This window comes from Xyrauchen texanus, chromosome 9, assembly GCF_025860055.1.
Source record: "Xyrauchen texanus isolate HMW12.3.18 chromosome 9, RBS_HiC_50CHRs, whole genome shotgun sequence".
Classification (NCBI taxonomy): domain Eukaryota; kingdom Metazoa; phylum Chordata; class Actinopteri; order Cypriniformes; family Catostomidae; genus Xyrauchen; species Xyrauchen texanus.
The window spans coordinates 13,853,681-13,878,997 of NC_068284.1; the positions used below are offsets into that span (position 1 = coordinate 13,853,681).

General features: G+C 39.2%; 1 protein-coding gene across 1 annotated transcript in view; it reads left to right on the forward strand.

The window, feature by feature from the left end:
* Positions 1-23,016, forward strand: part of usp33 (ubiquitin specific peptidase 33) — a 48,531-nt gene extending 25,515 nt beyond the window's left edge. The window contains 16 exon segments of the mRNA XM_052133477.1: positions 3,286-3,688; positions 3,925-4,062; positions 6,008-6,120; positions 7,295-7,467; positions 8,628-8,698; positions 8,890-8,923; positions 9,023-9,068; positions 13,191-13,371; positions 16,862-16,988; positions 17,217-17,386; positions 18,141-18,222; positions 18,307-18,400; positions 18,402-18,416; positions 20,436-20,538; positions 20,724-20,792; positions 21,864-23,016. Coding sequence (XP_051989437.1) covers positions 3,286-3,688; positions 3,925-4,062; positions 6,008-6,120; positions 7,295-7,467; positions 8,628-8,698; positions 8,890-8,923; positions 9,023-9,068; positions 13,191-13,371; positions 16,862-16,988; positions 17,217-17,386; positions 18,141-18,222; positions 18,307-18,400; positions 18,402-18,416; positions 20,436-20,538; positions 20,724-20,792; positions 21,864-22,021 — 1,977 coding nt within the window. The 3' untranslated portion in view covers positions 22,022-23,016.
* Positions 23,017-25,317: the final 2,301 nt, after the last annotated feature.

A 25,317-nucleotide genomic window follows, 5' to 3' on the forward strand; every position in this document is an offset into this window, starting at 1 on the left:
CTCTCATTGGACTCTTTCGGTGACAGTGGAACAGAAGAAACCACAAGAGGCGGAGGACCATCACGCAAAAACCTTCCACGTGCCAAATTATTACCCTAGATAACTTCAACTCCCTCAGTTGGCAATGGAGACGCACCCCAACCACTACTTCCCCCTCAACCAGATCAGATGACAACACAATTTTATGCAGAGGAATAGACAGAGTGTTTAACCCAATTCCCAGAATAAAGACACTGGTTCCAGTATCACTTTCAAGAGAAAATGACAAGACAGACTGTTGAATGAAAGACTCTGAAGCTCCTGTATCTCTTAAAATTGTGACTGGCATTTTATTATCAATACCTACCAGTGACACATAACCGTCTGTAATAGTGTTGTCAAAAATATCGATATTTCGCTAAATATCGATACTGAAATATCTGAACGGTACCAATACTAATTTCTCTAAGTATCGATACTAGCCGAGCTGTCACTTTCACTTCTCTCCAAAGGCGCGTTGACAAACACCACACACACTCGCACTCCTCTCATTCGCTCTGGTTAAATAGCAAAAGTGAAGTGAATGTAAAGATGGCGAGTGCATGCGCGCTCCAGCAACCAGTTTTGTTTGATAAAGAACACAGCAGGAGTGCTATCTGGAAATATTTTTGATATGAAGCCAGACATCCCAAGTCTCCCGGAAGTTCCGGGAGTCTCCCGCATATTGATAGCTTCTCCCTGATGCCCGCAATTTAGTTCAAATCTCCCGGAATCTATAGCGCACATGCGAGACAGAACATACTGCACGCATAACATAGCGTGCACGGCAGAGAGGGAGAGAGCGAGAGACCTTATGAAAGCTAGTCAACCCCAACACCCCTTGACGTTTAAGTATCTTTTGTTGACATTGACATTGGATTTGATTTGACTTGGAAATACAAAAGATTGCACTTTTTATTTACTTGCACTTTATTGGTTTTTGAATGTATGGCAATCTGAGAGGCTTTTGAACAAGTGCAATACCTCAGGACATTTTGTTCATGTAAAATATACCTCATTGTCATGTTCTAGACAGTTCTACCCTCTTAATATTGTGGCAGTTTTTTTCTCTGTGGTATCGAAAATGGTATCGAATATCGATATTTTTCAAGGTATCGTATCGAAGTTAGAAATTCTAGTATCGTGACAGCACTAGTCTGTAATAAATGGAGCATAATCTACCTCACTGACACAGCTCACAACAACAGAACAGCACGTCTCATGGGCGGAATTAATGGATCTGACAGACACTGATGCAGCGAGAACAGCAGGTTTAACATGCACAGGAGTATTTGAAGTCTTAACTTTGGATTTTAGCCCAGGATAATAATTTTTCCAATGTCCCTTACCATGACAGTAGTTACAAATCAAATCAGACTTTTTTGGTGACACATGATCCATTTTGAAATCTGACTATTTAGTTTTATGAGACTCCCCAAAACAGATCTTACGAGTTAATGTACTCATCAGCAAGCACGGCAGCCTCGGCAGCCATGTTGACTTTCTGTTCATTTAAATATGTAGCGATTCATGGAGGCACTGAATTTTTGCTCAAGCAGTGTCAGGTTCAAGCTTTGATTACAACTCTCTTTGCTGCTCAAACATTTTAGAGCAAGCCAAACTGTGCAAAGGTGTATTGAAGTAGCAACGATTGCTTGACTAGGTTGTTCACCCAGAAGATTCTCTTTAACTGTATCTTTTAATCGTTTTTCACCTATTTCAATCTCATAGTGTTCAGTGATTTTTTTTTATTTTTATAATTGGTATTTACTACATAGATCAAGTGTTGTTTCAGATGGAGAATGTATAAACACTTCAGCTAAATTTGCCATGTTAGAAATAATAACACAACAGAGCAAAATGTGTGATTCTAAGCACAGCAGGGATTTAGATTTAGAGTGATTTAGTCCCCACTCCTACCTAAACACAAGACACTAACTACCTCAACCCTAGTCTTCATGCAGTTACTTGTGGTGGGTATTTATGCACTAAATCTTGGTGGCACAACAAAAGCAACCAGCAATCTTGCCACCCTAATGTGCACGGACAAGCTCCGAGACAACTGCTCCACCCACATTCACCACACAAAAATAACAAAACAATTAACATTGAGCTCAACTTGTCCCAAAAGGGGATCAAGCAGCTTAAGTCTAACAGGGACACAAACAGTAACAAGAAGGCAGCTACTGCTACTATTTAAAATCCCACACTGTTTGAACCAAAAGATCACTTACCTTTAACAGTGCAAAAAACAAATGACTTCAGCCTAGGCTAAAAATGAAGTCCAAACTGCTGCAATCCTGGTTTGGATTGCAGCAGTTTGGTTTAATAGCTCAATAAAAGTAATTTATTAAAGAAAAGTACACTGAAAAAAATGGAAAGCAGCTCTATTGAATATACTAAACCATTACTTTTGAAACTAAGTGTTATTTTTATGTATTTTTAGACAAAATGAAAGGAGGAGACTAGTTAGTGTTTAATTTCTGTTATGTTGGGATTTAGAGAAGTTTCTGTTATGGTGGATATTTTTCGGAGGCTACCATTGTGGAGTAGACTGAAGCTAATTGTTAGGTCGAGGATGGGAGATTTACAATTTTGCACTCATTCAGACATTTTGGTTTTGTTAAAGAGACTGTACCGGGATTTTGCACGTGTTCAACAAATCAATTTAAATACCCGTAAATAGTACAAATTATACACATCTATATCAAATCAAAATCAGAATAGGACTGAATCAAGCGCTAGTGAATCAGAATTGGTTACCTGACTTTAATTTCACAGACACTTTTTTTTATATATATATATATATATATATATATATACATATATGCTTATTTGTTTAAGAAATAATAATAAAAGTTCATTCTAAACTTCTTATAACAGCATTTCTTTATTTTGTTTCTTTTTTCTTAACTGTCTCTGAAAGGTAGCAATTTTGCTTTGCTTTAAGCCACAGAAAAAATATCAAAATGACTTTGAAAAGATGTTCATCATAGTAGAGGTGTATTCAAGTAATTATTTTGTGTGAATTGCATTTCTGAATAATTTAAGAGATTTTATGCACATGTATTTGTGTTACCTATTCACCCGAAATCATTGTAGTTTGTGCTGTCTTATCTGAGTTTACTAAAAGAAGGCAGTTGTTCATTGCAAGATATCTCAAGTTCGACGCAACCCTTTTAGCAGGTTTTTTTTTGTCAAACGTAGAATGTGGTTATCTTGTTTTTTTGTTGTATTTGTAAAAATCATGTCTGCCATTGTCTCAAGGATTCTCAGGAGTTTCTGCGCTGTCTGATGGACCAACTCCACGAGGAGCTCAAGGAGCCCATTCCTGAACCTGAAGACCCAAACCAGCCTGTGGCCATGGACGACAGTCCCACTCAGGACAACCACAGCCATTCAGATGACTTCAAGTCCTGCGAGTCTTGCGGCAGCAGCGATCGCACTGATTGTGAAGGCCTCAGAGTCCCGGAGGACATCAATGAAGCTGAGATGCTGATACCTGAGCAGAACCAGAACAACAGAGATTGGCAAAAAGAGAAGAATCTCATCAACAATCTGTATCGGGCTGGTTCACATGGCGACCTAGATAAAGATGTGGACACGGCCAGTGAAACGAGGCCAATTATTAGCAGCCAAGGAGCCATTAAAGCTCAGGGCCGAACTACAGGTGAATGCAAAACATGTTTTTGCACTGGTTGTATTTCTACTATGACTGTCATATTTAACACGTTAACTTGTGCGATTAATTAAATATTTTTAGCACATTAACACATTTACCTAAGTTGCCATTTCTGTTGAGAAGGCAGTGGCTAATTGCTTAACTACATAAAGTCCTTTACATTGAAAGGTATTGTGGTGTATTGGATTTCCAGTACATATTGACAGTGTTTCCTCTTTGTTCAGACTCAAACCCTGAAATCCAGGTCAGCAGCAGCACCAGACCTCAGAGTCCTAGAATAAATGAAGGGATCACTTCTAGACTGTCCAGCAGTCCCCCCAAATCCTCTATGTGGCCTAATCTGAGCTCCACTCACAAGAAAGGTACCAGAATCAGCACAAAGTAAAAGTTTTTTCGTGACTGTTTTAAGTACATACAGTGGCCCCAAAAGGCATTTGGACACTTAATAACACAGAATGAATCATGAATTAATTTTGTATTGCAGCTTTTCTCTTGTTATTGCCTCCTTATGACGTTTGCTTTTTGCTGTATTCCTCATTTGCAAGTTGCTTTGAATAAAAGCGTCTGATTAATGAATAAATGTACAAATGTGGGACTTCAAAAGAAACGTGTACTTTAAAAGTTAAAGGGATATTTCACCCCAACATTTTATTATTTTATCATTTACTCACCCTTATGCCATTCCAGATGTGTATGACTTTTTTTCTTCTGCAGAACACAAAGATGTTTTTAAGAATATCTCATCTCTGTAGGTCCATACAATGCAAGTATATGGTGACCAAAACTTTGAAGCTCCAAAAGCTTAAAATATTCCATAAGACAACAGTTGTTTAACCTGTTGATACGCAGTTTCACCGCACTCAGGAATGACGTTACGCTGCTTACATTTACAATATAATTTACTGTCTATAAATGTAATTAATGTTAACAAATTATACATCTTTTCAAAGGTCTAAGGGTTCAACATTGATATCCGATCGGTTTCATGATAGCAAAGCTCCAGAAACGGCAATTTAGTTATTTGTGCCAGGAGTGCAAATGAAAACATGCAATATCAAACCGGGACTTCATACCTTTATGAAAATGCAATCGCCAGATGAATCCAGTTCGCCACTCTAGGGTCAATTGTCCATGTCAAGCGTTCATTGAAAAACATCCAATAGCACTTTTTGTCCATAAAATTGATCAATCTGAGAAATATTGAGAATATTCTCATTGTTTACATGAGATCTTGCTTCAACAAACTATACAATCTGAGCAGCATTCATGTTGTAAAACTGTATATGATCTTATATATTAGAGTCTCGTAAACTAAATGAGCCTGTCTCAAAAGTCTATTTTTAAAAATGTGGCATAGTTTTTTTCATAATATTCAGTCAGATTTTGTGTTGTCTTGAAAGGCGGAGCCTTAATTTTACTCTGTACGCTTCCAGCGATTTTACAGAGAACAAAAGCTTACAGGAACCTCATTTTATGTCAGATCATCTTCAAATTTGAAAAGTAACTTCTTTAGACTTGTGGCTTTGAGAACATTGTATTTCTGGGTTGTCTTGGTACTTTTATTAGTGTTTTTTTAGACTATAAAAACATGTTCAGCACAAAATATTTTCATTACTATAAACTTCAGCTTCTCTAACTTTAAATAATAACAACATATATTAATTCTGAAGCCCAAAGCGTCTTCTGTCAAAAGATACTACAACTGTGTCCATACTCCAAAGGGTCCAGTAAATACAACCATTTAAGTTCAGGTATGTCATTTTCATGGTTTGTGCTCAAAAAGGGAGTGCGAATCAACAGGTTAATCAATATCTTTTGAATCCATCAAAATATAACTCCTTTTTACTGTACATCCGCAGTCACCTTGGCGATCATGATTTCAAGCTTGTTTACACTTCCTAGCGCCATCAAGATGTACAGTGATAAAGGAGTTATATTTTGGTCTGTTCTAACCCAAAATGTATTAAATCGCTTCAGAAAATGTGAATTAAACCATTGGAATCTTATTGATTACGTTTATGCTGCCTTTATGTGGTTTTTGGAGATTTGAAGCTCGAGTTTTGGTCACAATTCACTTGCTTTGTATGGTCCTAAAGAGCTGAGATATTCTAAAAACAATCTTAATTTACATTCAGCAGAAGAAAGTCAGACACATCTGGGATGGCATGAGGGTGAGTAAATGATGAGAGAATTTTCATTTTTGGGTGAACTATTCCTTTAATTACTGTGTGATGGGTTTTAGTCCATCACCTGAAATGATGCAAAATTGACAAAGATCTTTAATGTTGTTGTGTGTCATGTCAATAGTGTCCTTGTTCACTCCACTAAAGAGTAAACGGCAGAGGAAATATCGCAGCATAATTTCTGAAGTGTTTGATGGCACCATTGTGAGCTCTGTTCAGTGTCTGACCTGTGACAGGGTGAGTTACCTGTGTGTTCTTCATCGAGTGTAGCAAGTAGTATTTAATGAAACTTGTGGTGGACAGGATACAAGTTATGGATCAGTATATGGCACTAGCTACACCAAGGTCATGGGTTCAATTTTACATGGAAACACACATACTTATAAATTGATACTTAGAATCTACTGTTAGTTGTTTTGGATAAACTCAGTTTTCACTGTGTAAAATGCAGTCTTAGTGTGGACAGAAAGATACTTACAGGTACACTAGAAAAAAATATGCATTTTCTAACGAAAACGTATTCGTGTGGACATGGCCTTGGCATTTACGTTTTGTCTTTACAAAAATTTTGAAATACATTTTGTATAAAATAATTTGTATTAAAAAATTGTATAAATAGTTTTTATTAATGATTTGCAATTATTAAAGACAATTATTTTGGGGGGTCTGGGTAGCTCAGCGAGTAAAGACGCTGACTGCCACCCCTGGAGTCATGAGTTCGAAGGCAGGTCTCCTAAGCAACCAAATTGGCCCGGTTGCTAGGGAGGGTAGTCACATGGCGTAACCTCCTCATGGTCGCTATAATGTGGTTTGCTCTTGATGGGGCGCATGGTGAGTTGTGTGTGGATGCATTGGAGAATAGTGTGGGCCTCCACACGCACTATGTCTCTGTGGTAACGCGCTCAACAAGCCACGTGATGAGATGTGCGGACTGATGTTCTCAGATGCAGAGGCAACTGAGATTCGTCCTCCACCACCCGGATTGAGGCAAGTCACTACGCCACCAGGAGGATTTAGAGCATATTGGGAATTGGGCATTTCAAATTGGGGAGAAAATACAAAATTAAAAACATTTTATAATATAAAAATGATTTTGGATTAACAGATCAAAAAAGCTCTGTGTACTGGCCATTAACTTGACTTGCATATTAAAATGTATCTGTGATAATATAGGAAATTCGACAAAACTTAAAGACCTGTTCCCTTCAGAGGTCTACACAGTGATGAAACAATCTGGAACAAGCTACTTCAGCTCTAAGAATGATTGTATTTTATTTATAAGCATAAGTGTGTAATAGAGAATTGCTATATTTTGAGTGGAATTGTTTTTGTTTGGTTTCTGTCAGTTGTTGCAGTTACAGATTAGCATTATAAATAAAGCGTCTACAGTTACCTGTCCTTCCTGTCTCAGGTTTCGGTGACTCTGGAGAATTTCCAGGACATTTCTTTGCCCATCCCGGGGAAAGAGGATCTTGCAAAGCTGCACTCTTCCTCCCACCAGACTGCTCTGGTCAAGGCTGGTTCCTGTGGAGAAGCCTACGCCCCTCAAGGCTGGATCTCTTTCGTCATGGAATATATCAAGAGGTTATTGCACTCAACTTTTCTATAATGTGGATTAGAGTCTCACAATAACTGTGTGTATACGTATATGTATATATATGTATATATTCATTTTTTTCCTCCCCAACCTGGAATTCCGAATGTGCTTTAAGTCCTTGTGGTGGCCTTGTGACTCGTCTCAATCCGGGTGGCAGAGGACAATTCTCTGTTGCCTCCATGTCTGAGCCCTTCAGTTTGCGCATCTTATCATGTGGCTTGTTGAGCGCGTTACCTTGGAGACGCGTGTGGAGGCCCACGCTATTCTCCGCGGTATCGACACATAACTCCACACGCCACACCAAGAGCAAACCACATTACAGCGACCACATTATTACCACATATGACTCTACCCTCCATAGCAACCAGGCGAATTTGGTTATTTAGGAGACCTGGTTGGAGTCACTCAGCACGCCCTGGATTCGAATCCATGACTCCAGGGGTGGCAGTCAGCGTCTTTACTCGCTGAGTTACCCAGACCCCCCACAATAACTGTATATTGAGTGTAGTCTCCAGTTTAACATGGTCAGCATTGTAGACCAAGAAAAATGTAAGCATCCCAAACTGCACACTTCTGCACTATTCTATGTTATTTTTTAGTTTAAGTGGTGCAAGTATTATGTTAACACTGAAAATGCAACAAAATGATTAACTTCTTTAATCGTCAAAACTCTGTGTGTCATGTTGGCAGAGTTACACGGCTGCGATTCTACAAACAATGTCTTAAAAAAAACATGTGAAATAAATGGAGACTGTAGCAAATAGCAAAACTTCAGTTAAGACAGCACCTTACAAATGTTGGTTGAATGCTATACAATCACCCACGCTGTGTGAATATGTACTTTGTTTGAGATACAAGTGTTGAACTGTGGTTGGCTAACGTGCTAAAGCTAGCGGTAACACATCGCAACGCATCGCATGTGTTGAAACATTACTTTTGTTAGCTGTTAAACGGCAAATACTTCCATGTAGTAAAAAAACATCAAGTGGGATGATACTAAACTTTGAAAATTCATACACTACATGGCTGTGTACATAGTGTATATTCTTAGTGTATAAGTACATCATATGGGAAACAACTCAAAGTGATTCTCTTGGATGAGTGTTCCTCACTATTTATATTGATGTATGTATTATATTTTCTGTAGCTGGCTCTGGGGCCCTGTGGTCACGTTGCAGGACTGTCTGGCTGCCTTTTTTGCCAGAGATGAACTAAAAGGTTGGAAATTTCCCCTCTCTTGAATTGAAATGTGAATTTTATACTAACCAGTAGCTGATAAAACATATTTTGTAGTCTGAGGTTTAGTAAAATGAAGATGTTTATGGAAAATCTTTGACTTCATAGAACTCATTGATATTTAGCATGTGAGCGTGATTCTCACGCATTTGTTTTGTTTTTTGTATTTTCAGGGGACAACATGTACAGTTGTGAAAAATGCAAGAAGTGAGTGTTGACCTTGTTGTTGAACTTGAAATTAACCTTGAAATCTCCTCTTAAGTTACAGAAACGAAAAGGTTAACTTTGATTCTTCAATTGTTTCAGGTTACGAAATGGAGTCAAATTCTGCAAAGTTCAGAGTTTGCCAGAAGTAAGTGCACAGATAAGCTATTATGGTTACCATAGAAATTCTTCTACTTCGCAATCTGTTAGTTAGTGCGAAGTGTCAGATCTCTTGTATAGGTGACATACGATGCTAAATGACAATCAACGCAATGGGCAATGAGCGTTTTCGGCCGATGCGAAGAGATCAATAGCAGCTCGCCTATATCTCTCCCATAGCTGACTCACCACCTAAGAGTGAAGCTTCTGTTCTCCATACAGAGGATTCCCCCTGGTGATCCGCTCCTATATTCATCACTCCCAGAAAGTGAGTCGCCTGCAATGAGAGAAAGGGTGCACCGCTCCACACAATCAGCTTTTGTGCCAGGCTGTGTAGCCGCTGTGAACTTGTGCCCCCCTGTCTGTTTAGGAATGCCACTTTTTTCATGTTGTCTGATCTGACTAGGACATTGTAACATTGAAGAAACTGTACAAAGTGCTTCAATGCTAGAAACACTCTCAGTAACGTTTTTTGTGAGTGTTCTGTAGTGACTCGGGCCAAACCCCATTTACTATTCTGCCTTTGCACACCGTGTCCCAACCTGTGAGTGACTCATCTGTCGTAACCATTTTCTTTAGAGAGAGACCGCCCCCAAAGGGATTCCGTCTTGAAGGGGGGGACGGTTGTGAAAAATGCAAGAAGTGAGTGTTGACCTAGTTGTTGATCTTGAAGTTAACATTGCAATCTCCTGTTAGGTGACAGAAATGAAAAGGTAAACTTTGATTCTTTGAATGTTTCAGGTTACGAAATGGAGTCAAATTCTGCAATGTTCATAGTTTGACAGAAGTGCTCAGATAAGCTGTTATGATTACCATAGAAATTGACGTTTATATTTTACCTGCAACCCCAGGTTATTATAACTTAATATATTAGCTTCCACTATCAATGAGATGTGATATGGGTCTGCCTTCATGAGAATCAGCCCAATAAACAAAAAGCTGATTACTCTTCCTCAATGCCTGAATTCTCTCCTCATACAAACGTAGAGTATGAACTGGACATAGACAATTAAGCCACTCGTCCTCCGACAAGGAAAATTGCGGTGGGTGAAAAGACAGCAAGTCTACTGGGTTACAGCTGACCGCAGAGTCACTCATCTTAGGCACAAATGCTGGATTTGTTTTAAGAGACACTCTCGACAAATCCACCACAAAGCGCATACAAGAGTGATGTACCGACAAAGCATAGAGTTCACTATCTCACTTAACGGTCGTCAGAACCAGTAACAAAGCTCTCTTTAGCTAAAGGAGCTTCAATTCCATACTTTCAGCTGGCTCAAAGGGAGGCTGAGAAAGTGCGTTCAGAACTACGGAAGTGGTTTTGACACCCTGTTCAGATGCCACGTGCCCCTCATAAATCTGCAAACAAGCAGGTGTTAACCTATTGTACTTAAGTCAATTCCCACATTATAGGCCGATATGGCAGTGATATAAACCCTGATGGTAGAAAAGGCCCTGCCTTTATACTGAAGTTCCTGAAGAAAACACAAAATGTCTGCCACTGAACTTAAAAATGGAACATTGTATCTGTGCACAGCACTGCTCAAACACATTTCATTTCCAGTCGAACTCACAGCGCATTGAGGCGGCCCTCGCGCTGTGAATCATTTCAATCACCCTCTGGGTTTAACCCGTGACATTCAAATTTAGCCTCTCACGGCCCAAGCTCAAAGAGCTACTCGGTCCAGGTCAGGGTGAAATATTTCCCTGATAAGCAAACATAATTTTCTGTGTGACGGGTAAATGCCAATGTGAAAATAAGCGTCTTTCAGATCGACTGACGCAACACCAGTCTCTGGGACAAACAAACTGTGAGAGTGCTTTTAGCATGAACAGCCGGAGCGCCCCATCTCCTCCATCAGTTCGGCATGATACTGTGTGAGGATCAAGGTGGCATTAGGAGCCCTTATGGCAAAGGCTGAATATTGGTAGATCTTCTAATAAATATAGGCCGACAATCTCTCTTTCCATCCCTGTAATGAAGGGGGCAAAAAGACAGCCTGACGATTGGGGTGGAGGTGATTCACCACTGATGTCTCGACCAGAGGGGGACTGGACATCCCTATATCATCCATTCCATGCACATCCAGCGAAACCATTAACAGGCACTCTGTGAGAACATCTTGTCCCAAAAATGTTTAATCTCCACGATGCACACTGGGACAGGAAAAATCAATTGTTTTACCAGGGCAGCAAGAGATAGCAGACATTTACCATCATACAGGTCTCTCTCTGCACCCTGGCCCACCTGCTGTGATGGCCAGTCAACGGAGAGTTTGGCTATCACCCATCTACACATTTAAAACAGGTCCAGCTCTCCCTGGATTGCGCTGCCCAGACAAAAATTAACGGGGAGAATAGCCTCATCATCGTCCTCCAAAAAGCAATCATCATTGTAATCCTCTTCTTCTTCACTGTCCCCCGCCAAAGGGGTTGATTCAAAGAGGGAGGCAGTTCGGTAGAAACTTCATCCATTTAATCGGCCCAGCTGCACTGTTCCTGCATCTGGGGTGGGGTGTCTTTCTCCACTGGCGGTGGAGAGAATCAGGGATCCCCATTATTCGACGCCAAGTCCACACCCTCCTTTCCAGATCTTGCTGTATGACCTTGGAACAGTGCGGGCAACACTCTGGATTAGCGAGTGCAGCCTGCGCATGTCTGACCCCCGAGACTTCCTTGGGCAAGATCATATGTCCACACGTGCATGGACTTTCACTCTGCTGCTCCGTGAGCTCGCAGTCGCCATTACAGAAACCTGAGCTCAAGAACACAGAGCCAGTTCACCACAACATACCACTCATGTTATATCTGCCACACCACCACCACGACGTGCAGGAGAAGTTATAACCACTTTGAACTCTTCTGAAAAAATATGTAAACCCACCTTGACGTGCTGGTTTACACCTGGAGAAACAATATCGACACAGCAGAAAAGTATATTCACCTTGACTGTGAATATATTCACACACAAAAAAGCCACGCTCTGCGATGTACCTGAACGGCTCATTTAACAAACTGTTTAGCGACCACTCCTTGCGAGTCCTGCTGAGGATAGCTTCCAATAATCTTCACAGGGAAGAGAACGAGGATGAAAAAGAGACCTGTGGTGGTTTCTTAGCTGTGGAGATGGGGCTCCCTTATCAGTGCTGTGATTGGTCTGTCAGCTGACCGACGTGGTGTCATTGCTTCCAGTGTCGGATACACCTGAGGCGAATTCCCATAGTGAGATACCGAACGAATGTTTAAATGCGAACTGCTTGTTATAAGAACTGCTTGGTATAAGGAGCAAAAAATCCTAGACACTTAGGTAATAATTGCAATATAATAGGTAATATGGTCTGATGAGTCATCTGTTCCCTACATCCAGTGGATTTATTTTTGGAGAGAGTCTAAGAATGCCTTCAACCCCACAATATTTGCTGGCTACTGTTAAACATAATGAGGAATTTGTAATGGCATGGGCAGACATCTTATGGGAGCCATTTGCTCTGATGATTGCTCAGCATGATTGCAGAACAGCCAAAGATTAGGAGGCCGTTTTACAGGATATTGTGTACCCTTGTGCTGTTCCTCTCTGATGTTCCTATATTTCAAGGAGAAAATATACCTATATAGACTATTAAACAAAATCTGGAGTTGTTTCATGAAAACCAGCCAAATCTATTCTATCCATCCATGCTTACTTAACTGGAGTGTGACGAAGCAAATCTTAAAGTTCTGGAAGCTTTTCTTTTTCAAGAACTTTTCAATCTCCTCTATACTTCCATCCATTCAACATTCCATGACCATGAAGGCAAAGGTTGACTCTAGTCTTAATTAAATTTTTTATGTAAATACTGTATATTATTATTAATATTATTAGTGGTGCTTGCTAAGACAACAATCCCCTAGCAACCTCCCAGAAAACTTAGCAACTGTAAAACCATTCAGAACCCCCAAGCAACTGCATAGCAATGCCCTGGCAACTACACACAGCTCCCTAGCATCATGGTGGCTGTAAAAATATAATGAAGACACTATGCAATCTTGCAGTTGTTATTGTTAGAAATGCTCCATACCACAAGCCTAGCCTAGCTTATTTCCTGCTTTGTTCATATTCTCTGTCCCGCAGATATTGTGCATTCACCTCAAGCGCTTCAGACATGAACTAATGTTCTCCGCCAAAATCAGCACGCATGTGTCCTTTCCTTTGGAAGGCCTCGAAATGCAGCCCTTCCTGGCCAAGGACAGCTCCGCCCAGACCACCACCTACGACCTGCTTTCAGTCATCTGTCACCATGGCACTGCCAGCAGTAAGTATGAGGATTTCGATCCGGTACTTACAGCCATGGGGGATGGGCAGAAAATGTTGTTGGTTACATTATGTGCAAGTAATATACTTAATTACATTAGGTTACGTTACTCCCCAGATTGTTGTTAAGTAACACTAATGTTTTCAGGTAGAGTTTGCATATAATTTAGACAATTCTTTTTGGCCATTGCCACTTTTTTTATTTAAAATACTCAAGACTAGAAATGATGTGGAGAAGAGAGGGGAATGTGATCAGGAAATGTTACAAGCCATATTTAAATTAGGGCCATGACATGTTAATTGCTAGACCATGGTCAGCAATTATTGTACCAAGTATTGTTTAACTTTGTATGACTAACTGCTTGCTATGTTCCTCATTTGTAAGTCGCTTTGGATAAAAGCGTCTGCTAAATGACTAAATGTACAGATTAAGCTTACCGAAATTATATATTGCTTAAAGAAAATGAAGCCTACTGTGGTGATGGGGGCGTGGCCGAGTGACATCTTTTGAGAGCGAGGCCGGGAGAGGAAGTGCAGTAAGGATTGACACCTGTGGAAAATGATCTCTAACAGCTGTTTTGTGTTGCAATGAGAGCTGGAGAGGGATAAAAGGGCAATCCAGACTGCCGTAGGGGGAGAGACACAAGTAGCTGTGTGTGTGTGTGTACAGTATATTGCTGAAAAGAATTGTTTTGTGTGTAGACTGAAAAGTGTGCAAAATAAAGAATTATGTTGACAGATACCTTTCTCTTTTATGGAGGAAGCGGGGGCCAGGTGAAGTCAATTAAAGTCTTTATTTTGCACACTTTAGTCTACAATCCTTACTACTTTTCCTCTCCCGAACCTCGCTTTCCACAGATGTCGCTCCGCCATGCCTCCATCACCACACCTACATTTAGGACCATTATGACATTATTTTACCCCCCGTTTCCCCCATTTTGCATTAGCCTAATGTGTCGACATTTTACTTTTACTATTCCCATTGTTTTTAGTGATGATTCTCATTACTTTAACACAGTACTATACAGTGGGTACGGAAAGTATTCAGACCCCCTTAAATTTTTCACTATTTGTTATAATACAGCCATTTGCTAAAATCATTTAAGTTCATTTTTTTTCCTCATTATTGTACACACAGCACCCCATATTGACAGAAAAACACAGAATTGTTGACATTTTTGCACATTTATTAAAAAAGAAAAACTGAAATATCACATGGTCCTAAGTATTCAGACCCTTTGTTCAGTATTTAGTAGAAGCACCCTTTTGATCTAATACAGCCATGAGTCTTTTTGGGAAAGATGCAACAAGTTTTTCACATCTGGATTTGGGGTCCTCTGCCATTCCTCCCTGCAGATCCTCTCCAGTTCTGTCAGGTTGGATGATAAACGTTGGTGGACAGCCATTTTCAGGTCTCTCCAGAGATGCTCAATTGGGTTTAAGTCAGGGCTCTGGCTGGGCCATTCAAGAACAGTCACGGAGTTGTTGTGAAGCCACTCCCTCGTTATTTTAGCGGTGTGCTTAGGGTCATTGTCTTGTTGGAAGGTGAACCTTCGGCCCAGTCTGAGGTCCAGAGCACTCTGGAGAAGGTTTTCGTCCAGGATATCCCTGTACTTGGCCGCATTCATCTTTCCCTCGATTGCAACCAGTCGTCCTGTCCCTGCAGCTGAAAAACACCCCCACAGCATGATGCTGCCACCACCATGCTTCACTGTTGAGACTGTATTGGACAGGTGATGAGCAGTGCCTGGTTTTCTCCACACATACCGCTTAGAATTAAGGCCAAAAAGTTCTATCTTGGTCTCATCAGACCAGAGAATCTTATTTATCACCATCTTGGAGTCCTTCAGGTGTTTTTTTAGCAAACTCCATGCGGGCTTTCATGTGTCTTGCACTGAGGAGAGGCTTCCGTCGGGCCACTCTGCCATAAAGCCCCGACTGGTGGATGGCTGCAGTGATGGTTGACTTACTACTACTTTCTCCCATCTCCCGACTGCATCTCTGGAGCTCAGCCACAGTGATCTTTGGGTTCTACTTTACCTCTCTCACCAAGGCTCTTCTCCCCCGATAGCTCAGTTTGGCCGGACGGCCAGCTCTAGGAAGGGTTCTGGTCGTCCCAAACATCTTCCATTTAAGGATTATGGAGGCCACTGTGCTCTTATGAACCTTAATGGCAGCAGAAATGTTTTTGTAACCTTGGCCAGATCTGTGCCACAATTGCCACAATTCTGTCTCTGAGCTCTTCAGGCAGTTCCTTTGACCTCATGATTCTCATTTGCTCTGACATGCACTGTGAGCTGTAAGGTCTTATATAGACAGGTGTGTGGCTTTCCTAATCAAGTCCAATCAGTATAATTAAACACAGCTGGACTCAATTGAAGGTGTAGAACCATCTCAAGGATGATCAGAAGAAATGGACAGCACCTGAGTTAAATATATGAGTGTCACAGCAAAGGGTCTGAATACTTAGGACCATGTGATATTTCAGTTTTTCTTATTTAATAAATGTGCAAAAATGTCAACAATTCTGTGTTTTTCTGTCAATATGGGGTGCTGTGTGTACAATAATGAGGAAAAAAATGAACTTAAATGATTTTAGCAAATGGCTGCAATATAACAAAGAGTGAAACATGTAAGGGGGTCTGAATACTTTCCGTACCCACTGTATATACTGTCGGCCAATTATTGACCAAAATTAAAAACATCGGCATATCATGAGCATAAAAATGCTGATTAAATACATAAATAATTAATTAGTAACACACTATACACACTATAAAACTCTGTGAATTCAAATGCCCAATCCAGAAATAATAATAGCCACATTATCTAGAAGGGTTGGCACTGCTAAGAACGTAATATTTAATGTTTATTCTTTCTCGTTCACACGTTAATGCGTAAAAAACGCCATAAACAGACATAACACTATGCCTATAGGCATAGTGTTTGGAAATTAGATATATTGAAAATTATTTATTGTTACAACATAAATTACATGTTTTCATACCTCAAACATGAACTGTCATGAAAATACTGTAAAAAATCTCAATGGCCCTAAAAATAGGCTCCATTTTCTTAATGCAAAATACAATTTCTTATTTATTTCTTCTGAAATTGGAGTGGAATAGGACCAAGATATTTTCTTGACAGGTTTCACGAGAATCAATAAATTGGCCAGGGTTTTTAGTCCCCTAAATTTTTCCCGTTTTAAGACTATGGGCATTGACTGATAATAACTGTATCTGATTGGCCGATTAACAGAAGTGGTCATTCCACTGAGTGTCAGTTCCAAAATCTACCAACAGACATTATCAATTATCAATGATAATGCACATATTCTACTTTCAAATACTTGGTGTGAATTAAGATTATATTTGACAATGTTATGTATGTCTCATTTGCCATCATATACTTTTTTTTTTATTATAATTATTTATGATATATAAGCATTGTATTCTCAAATAATACATATGGTTTTTGTTTTGTCCTAGGTGGCCACTACATTGCCTATTGTCGGAACGAGCTGAACCAGCTATGGTACGAGTTTGATGACCAGAGTGTTACTGAAGTGTCCGAGTCCTGTGTTCAAAATGCTGAGGCATATGTGCTGTTTTACAAGTAAGAATGTTCAAATGCTTCCATTCAACGTTTATTTAGAGTTTCCTTTTTCCATTTTTTCCTGGTTTAGTGGTTTAAACATTAAGCATTTAAGACTCAGCTGTTTTTATACTTGGTAGCTCAAGGTTGTGTTGAGCAGGATGAATGGCCTTGAGTCCAACTGTAAATCTCAGTGCTGTGGAAATGTGATAGTAGCTAAACTCTACTCATGTTATTTGTGTGTAACAGGAAGAGTAATGATGAGGCTCAGAAGGAGAGGCGAAAAGTGAATGGTCTGCTTAACATGATGGAGCCCAGCCTCCTGCAGTTCTACATATCCCGCCAGTGGCTGAACAAGTTCAAAACCTTTGCCGAGCCTGGACCCATCTCCAACCATGACTTCCTGTGTGCCCATGGAGGTGAGGATAACTCTAAATGCAGATCTGGGCCTTCCCCACTTAAATGTAAAAAAGTATTATTATAAAATATTTTACATGAGACAGATCACCAGATGTAATTGCAAATTGTACCAGCATTATAGAGGTCAAGTTGCTGTGCGCCACCTCATTCTTCTCACTGATTGTTTTTCCTTAATTCATCTACACAGTAAACATGAGAGTGCTGTATGAGGTCAGCAAATAAATATAGCGGGAAGAAACCCTTGATCTGATTAATTTGAACTGATTCATATGCTCTGAAAGGAAAACATCTGATAGTAAAACAAAGATGAAGCGACTAATTATTTCTCCTGTGTATAAATCTACTGCATAATGTCTGTCACTAAACATTGAAATGGTGTGTTGAAGTCAACACAAATTCACAATTGACCATGTTAACTAAATACATGCTGCTTGTCTTATTGTGCTTGAATCGGTTGTGCTTGTCATTCCAAAGAAAAAATATTTGTCTTGAAACTTTCATCAAAATTTTATAACTTGCTCCACCTTTGATTTGCCTATCTGTCATGATCCGATATATTCCCAGGAAATAAAATAATTTCCCACCCTACATTTCTATTTTTGTGGAATATTCTCTTTGAATCAAAACATACAGAAGTTTACCTTTTAAGGGGGATGTCCATTTTTTTCATGAAATATCAATAGAAAATTATAAATCATTAAGTAGTTGATGTTGTGCTATTATATGATATCTTGTTTTGTTTTTTCTTGACAGGTATTCCACCAAATAAAGCCACGTCCATTGATGATCTTGTTATGATGCTTCCTCAAACCGTATGGGATCATCTGTATAGCAGGTATAGATTGTTGCTGCTGCAAGATCGTGAATTTGGAAGGACTGGTTCTTATTGAAAGCTAATTGTTGGCTCCCTGTTGGTTAGATATGGAGGTGGCCCCGCTATCAATCATTTGTACGTCTGCCACACCTGCCAGACTGAGATCGAAAAGCTGGAGAAACGACGCAAGAATGAACTTCGACATGTTTGTGCGGGTAAGAGCTGCCATACAATCGTAGAATAAAGGGATGTGTAGTGTGAAGAATGTCTGGTCTTTTCAGTTGGTCATTTGCCCGAACGATTATCTGGTATTTTAACGTTTGCACACCCACCCCTCACCATCACCACCACAACAAAAAATCACTTTCAGACTGAGATCAGAAGTGACCCCCTCCCACTCCCCCATCCAAAATGGTAGTCATTATTAATTCATAAGAACAGAAGTCCTTGATTTCAGCCACAGAGTCTGTTCAGCTCAAGTTATAAAGGAGGACAGGATTGAAAATGTATTATCTGTCTTTCTATTCCTGTCTTGTATATATCAATGCTGGATTAAGCTCTGTTTCAACACAGTGTGCGCTACCTACCTATACAGGATGTGGAGCATCATAGGCATGCGCCACACCCAGAAGGTCTTTTAAGATAATGTCTTTTCGTTAAAATCTAAGTTAGCATCACATGTATCTTTTGCGAAAAGGCAATCCTAGAATACCTTGCAATGAGCAAAGAGAACAAAAATCATACAAGATGCCGAGAAATGTTGATTGTAAATCATAAATCAGTAACTATCAGATCAAACACAAGTATGGCGTTCCACAAGGCTCTGTATGAGGTCCTCTGCTGTTCCTGTTGTGCATGCTTCCGCTAGGAAAAATTATCAGGAAATATAGAATTGTTTTGTCATTGTCATGCAGTAATACTTTTTATTTCCTCCAGAAACAATGAAATTTCCCAATTCTTTAAGTTAGCAGAGTGTACTGATGACATTAAAGACTGGATGACTAGTCATTTTTAATCTACTAAATTCTGACAAATCAGAATGAATTATTGTACCAAAAAACCTAACCTAGCATAAGATTCTAGAATGTAAATTTTATTATAAATATACTTGTTGCGTTCAATTCAATACCTACAATTAACGCTAAAACATTTTTTATTTTTATAGTTTTACCAAATACTTACTGTATATATTTATATATAAATATGCTTGCTGAACGCACATTGTCGTGCTGCAACAGAAAAGGCCTTCCCCAAACTGTTGCCAGAGTTGAAAGCTAGATGTCTACATGGGTGAGAACATGTGACCCGACCCGGACCATTGGATGTTAAGCCCATACCCAAAATTGAAATCGATTGCTCTCTTTATAACCATGGTAGTCAACAGGCAGCCAGCATCCGGCCCTCAAACCATCTTTTTGTGGTCCGAGTGATTTTGTCATAACATAAAATTATTAAATGAGCATTTGTTTTGAGGTGTCAATTTTCTACAGCATTTATGGGAATTCTCAGTATCTATAAATTGCTAGACAGTAAAGAGGAAACAAAACATGATTAAACAGATTAAAAGAATTAATTAAACTACAAAGCTGCAAATGTAAATCTGATTATAAGCCATTTTATATAGCATGAATGTGGCGTCAGTCTGCGAGAACGTTCATAGAAACAGTGTGTGTGCACTCGCAATCACTTAAACAAATTAAACCCGAAGTCATACTTGGAAAAACTGTCCCGAACTTGGTCCGAAACCTGGTGGTTTGTCAGGTCCCATCGGGCCCTAGTCAGGTTGCAGACCTCTACTGAAAGCACACAATTCTCTACAATGTAATTGTGTGGTGTAACATTAAAAGTTGTTTTCAGTTACTGGAATAGTCAAACCCATTAATTAAAATAGAATGTCCACATACTGTTACTGAGTATTGCATTGTTAGCTTAGCAAAATGGTAGCATCATGTATTGGAATACTTTGAATCAATAGATTGAACTGTGAGACACGATGAGATGCTATTTGTGTGATGCCTATGTAGAGCATTTCAAACTAGTTGTATTCCCAATAGGCAGTTGACAGCAAGGGAGCTCATTTGGTTTTGGAACAGAGCTTCTGTCTTAGTTTAAACTTTTATTGTCCTAGCTGCAGTGGGGCGGGAAGATATTTTATGAGAAAATGCTTAGTTTACAGTTCCTGTAATGGTATATTTTTATGTGCTCTTTGTGTCTCTCTTCTGTCCTTCATAAAGCTCAATAAGGCATTTCAGGAGGAGGAGTCACCTGTGGTGATATACTGTATCAGCATGCATTGGTTCCGGGAATGGGAGGGCTTTGTCAAAGGCAAGGACCTTGGTAAGTCATATCCCATCCCTCCTGCTAATATTTCTAAAGTGTCTGAAGGTTTGAAATTAAATATCAGGCTAATCTTCTGTTGTTATTGGTGAATGAGTTCTCAAAGTATTTCATAACTTTGTTTTGTTTGCATTTAGTTCAGATATTTGGTGTGTTCTGATGATGAAATGTCTTGTGTCTTTCAGACCCACCAGGGCCAATTGATAACTCCAAGATTGCTGTAAATAAAAACGGACACATCACATTAAAGCCAGGTAATGTTTACAATTTGGAAACTCATTACATGCATTAGTGCTCGGTACCCTTTTTACTTTTGTAATGTGATTTATTTCTGTGTGAAACAGGATGGTCAACAAAATGAATGTAGGGCAGTGCTTATTTTTATCGGAAATTGATTGGATTGTGAAAAGTGGTTGCTATACCACATGGTTGAAAGGTTTGAAAAATTGAGTAGCGTGCACTTGTAAATCATTAACAATAGCTGCGTTTCCATCCAACTATTTTGAAAATGTGCTTAAGAAATCCTGAATGGAAATGCTTGATATGCGAATAAACAAAATATTAGCATAAAATTTTATCTGCTAGGAGGAGATGGATTTTCAAGAATTTTGCATTAGTTAAAATGTGCATTAAAGTGATGGAAAAGGCCTCTGCGCATGAACGATGAATTTATAAACCGTGACTGCAGTGTGCTCGTCAGATGGTATAGGTGTGCAAGAGCTTGACTGGCTCAACGAAAGGTCCAACCATGGCACACAATTCTTCAAACATAGCCCTAGTTAGTCAAAAGTGCTTCACCCATAGATCGTCATTTAATTTTGTCCTCACAATCCACCAGAACTGTTTTGAGCTCGGGCTTCCCAGGTATATGTTGGCCGTCGTTGAATGGGAATAGCCATTCTAGCCTTCATTATATGAGTTATTGCACTTATTATGTGGCGTCTCCTGGCAGCATTTAATAACATAATGTACAATTGCTTTATTGCAGTAAATAAAACTCTCCCCGAAGCAAAGAGTTTGTAGGTTGTTCCTGACAAAAAGGCGGGCTCCCTCACGATAATGTCCATTTATAGTTCATGGAAATGTATTAGTGTTTCGTATTTTCTTTAGTTTAATTTTTAGAAATGTGCATTAAAAATGCTAAACTTGTTGATGGAAACCCATCTAGTAAGAACAAGAAAATGTGTTAAAATAAATAAGGTTTATTTTGAAGTTCTTTTTGACCTTAAAGAGTGTGCTTGCTTTGTTTCTGTCAAGTACCTATGATAAACTTTTGATTTAAAAATGTATTTGATTTGATTTTTGTTTCTCTTTCGGCCTTACAGGTGCCGATTCAGGGCAGATATCCGAGGAGACCTGGAACTTCCTCTATTCCATCCACGGAGGAGGGCCGGTGGTTACCGTGCGGCCCAGTGTCAGCCATCAGGAAGCCGAGAACTCTCAAGCGGAGGAGAAGATTGAAGTAGAGACACGCTCTTTGTAGATGTTCTGAATTGGGACTAAAAAACACTTATTATTTTGCACTTTTTTTGTTTTAAAGCAGTCGGGCAAAGGACCTTACAGCTTCACCTCAGCACACACACAACACTTTCCCACACTTTTTTCCCCCTTAACGACTGTTCTTTATAGCAGAGAGGTGGATTAAACCTCCTTCAGTATGCCTCGTATTTGTATATATTGTGTATACCCTATCCTTTTGGCACTAGTAACAATTAGACCTAAGGCAGATTTCATAGTTCACAACATTGCTTTTGATTTTTAGGTGTGTGCGTTCCCAACATATTCTGCTTTCCCAAACCAAACAGTCCATGATTTGTGTAAAATGAAACTGGTGAAGGATTCCACTGCATCTATCCATAGATATCCAGGAGGTACTGCCTAATGTAAGAACATTTACGAATATGTTGTCTTAGTAGATAAAATCTTCATGTTTGGGATATGAAGGGATATGAAATGCTACGTAGTCTCAGGAAAGAACATTTTCTTTTGTTATGCACTGTACTGTAGAGTCAAAACGTGCATGCCTCAGCTCTGATGTTCGATATGTATTTGAATGTACTAGTACTTAAAGAACACGCGTTCCTAAACTAAATGCTATTTATTCCACAGGGTATGATTGCTCCAGCATTCATAGAAGATTTCTTTGTTAGAAAATGATTCGGCAAGCTAATGCACGCTAATAGGAGTGATTTGGCACATTATGCTGGCAAGAAAATCTATTCCTCATTTATTTTTATGTTTTATAGCGATGCCACTTGATTGCAAACAATTAGGTGCACATTTCAACAGATCAATGGCGGTCTTGTTTAAAAGTGTTACGTAATAGAAATACATTGGAGCAATTAAATTCTGCTGCCTCACATGTGTACATTCAGTGCATTATTTAATGTATAGAGGAATGTGATGTCATTTTTCAATTAATTGTACGCAAAGATGAAAGCTGTATCTGCGTGGCTAATATTAAACCTAAAACAATGCTGTGGATATGTATGTGATGTCATTCTTCTATCTGAAACTTTTGAAGTTTTCATTTTTGTATGCTAATCTTTGAAGTCACTGTAGAACTGTTGTTATTTTTTTCCTTCTTGTTATTCTTGTTAGAGGTAGACCAATATATCGGTTTAACCGATTAATCAGTGCCGATAGTTGCTTTAAAAAAACACAATCACCTAAAATCTATGCCGATAGTTTTTCTTATATTATTCGTCCACGTTCCTCTGATCGGTTTGGGTCTACAATATAATAGCAGCCTCTAGAGATTTAATAAAAACAATCACTGACACCTAGTAGGGATTTGCTGTATCTAAATTTGTCATCATTGACAATATTCATCTACATTTTTATCCTTAGTATTTTTATATAAATAACAAATTATGGGTCGTAAATTGAATGCTCTATATATCTTACTATAAGTCTCCGTCATTTCAAAATAAGAGTCCCTAGTGTGTTTCAGGCTTGTTTATAGTTTAAAGTCCTTCATTATGGACCAAAAGATTATTTTTGAGACAGTTAACTGCATCTGGGATTAAATTAATTTTGGTGCATCTTGTAACATCTATTTCTTTGCCTGTCATAGTAAAGAAAGTCTAAAATGTTTAAACATTCTATAAACTGATTTAAAAAAAAAACATATTGGACGATTAATAATTTATCTGCCTTTTCCCATGACCTTAGTTATTGGTACCGGTAAAATCCACTATCGGTTGACCTCTAATTCTCATTATTCTCAATAATGATTCCCATTAGATTTTATAATACTGTATTTAATGTTTTACAACGTACAGTTATGAACAATTTAAGTGATTATTTAAATATGAATAAAGGCATAGGAACAAATACTTTAATGTAATATACAGCAAATATTACAATTTAATTGGTCTTTTTTGCTTAAGGGAATATTCCAGGTTCAATACAAGTTAAGCTAAATCGGCAGAATTTGTGGCATAATGCTGATAACCATAAAATAATTCAACTTGTCCCTCTTTTTCTTAAAAAATAAAAAGCAAAATCTGGGTTCCAGTGAGGCACTTACAATGGAAGTTAGCCACAAGACATAAACAATTTGTGTGTAAACATGAGATTAGTGTGATCAAATCAATTGTTAACCTTTTGTGTGTAAAGTTATAGATGATTTTACAACTTCATTGCCATGACGATGTAATGTCAACAAACCCTAAAATGACTTAAAAAAAATAAATAAAAAAAATATTTAAACACCTTTACAGCTCAAATAATGCAAAGTTTTAACAGAAGAATTGTGCTTTTATCAAATTATAAGCTTCACATTTCTGCCTTTAAACCCTACAAACATTGGCCCCATTCACTTCCATTGTAAGTGAAATAATTTGTGTGGTTATCAACCAATTTCTTTAACTGGCATGAAAATAATGTCACAGTGCATAATATTGCAATGCAAACCAAAAATAGTCTTAATTTTCTATAAGTAAAAATATCATTTATTGGGCGGGCGACCAAACAACCAGGGCATGTTCTTGACAGTTTTCACAAGATTCACCCATATTTGTAGAAGATGCTTAAACAATGTAGTAGCACTGATGTCATTATCTTACAGGCGAAGTCATTCTTTTGACCCTGAACTGACCCTACATGTCAGTGGATTACCAGCTTTCTGACGGACAGGCAGCAGCTTGTGAGGCAGGGAAAATTCACTTCCACCACCTGTACCATCAGCACTGGTGCCCCCCAGGAATGTGTGCTCTCCCCACTTCTCTTCTCCCTGTACACCAATGACTGCACCACCAAGGACCCCTCTGTCAGGCTCCTGAAGTTTGCAGACGACACCACTGTCATCGGTCTCATCCGAGATGATGATGAGTCTGCATATAGAAAGGAGGTTGAACGGCTGGCTGTCTGGTGCAGTCAAAACAACCTGGAGCTGAACACGCTCAAAACAGTGGAGATGATTGTGGACTTTAGGAGGAACACCCCAACTCTGACCCCCCTCATCATTCTAAACAGCACTGTGGCAGCAGTGGAGTCATTCAGGTTCCTGGGCACTACCATCTCACAGGACCTGAAGTGGGAGATACACATAGACTCCATTGTGAAAAAGGCCCAGCAGAGGTTGTACTTCCTTCGCCAGCTGAGGAACTTCAACCTGCCACTGGCACTGCTGAAACAGTTCTACTCAGCAGTCATTGAGTCTGTCCTCTGCACTTCAATAACTGTCTGGTTTGGTGCAGCTACGAAATCAGACATCAGAAGACTACAAAGGACAGTTCGGTCTGCTGAGAGGATTATTGGTTGCCTCCTGCCCCC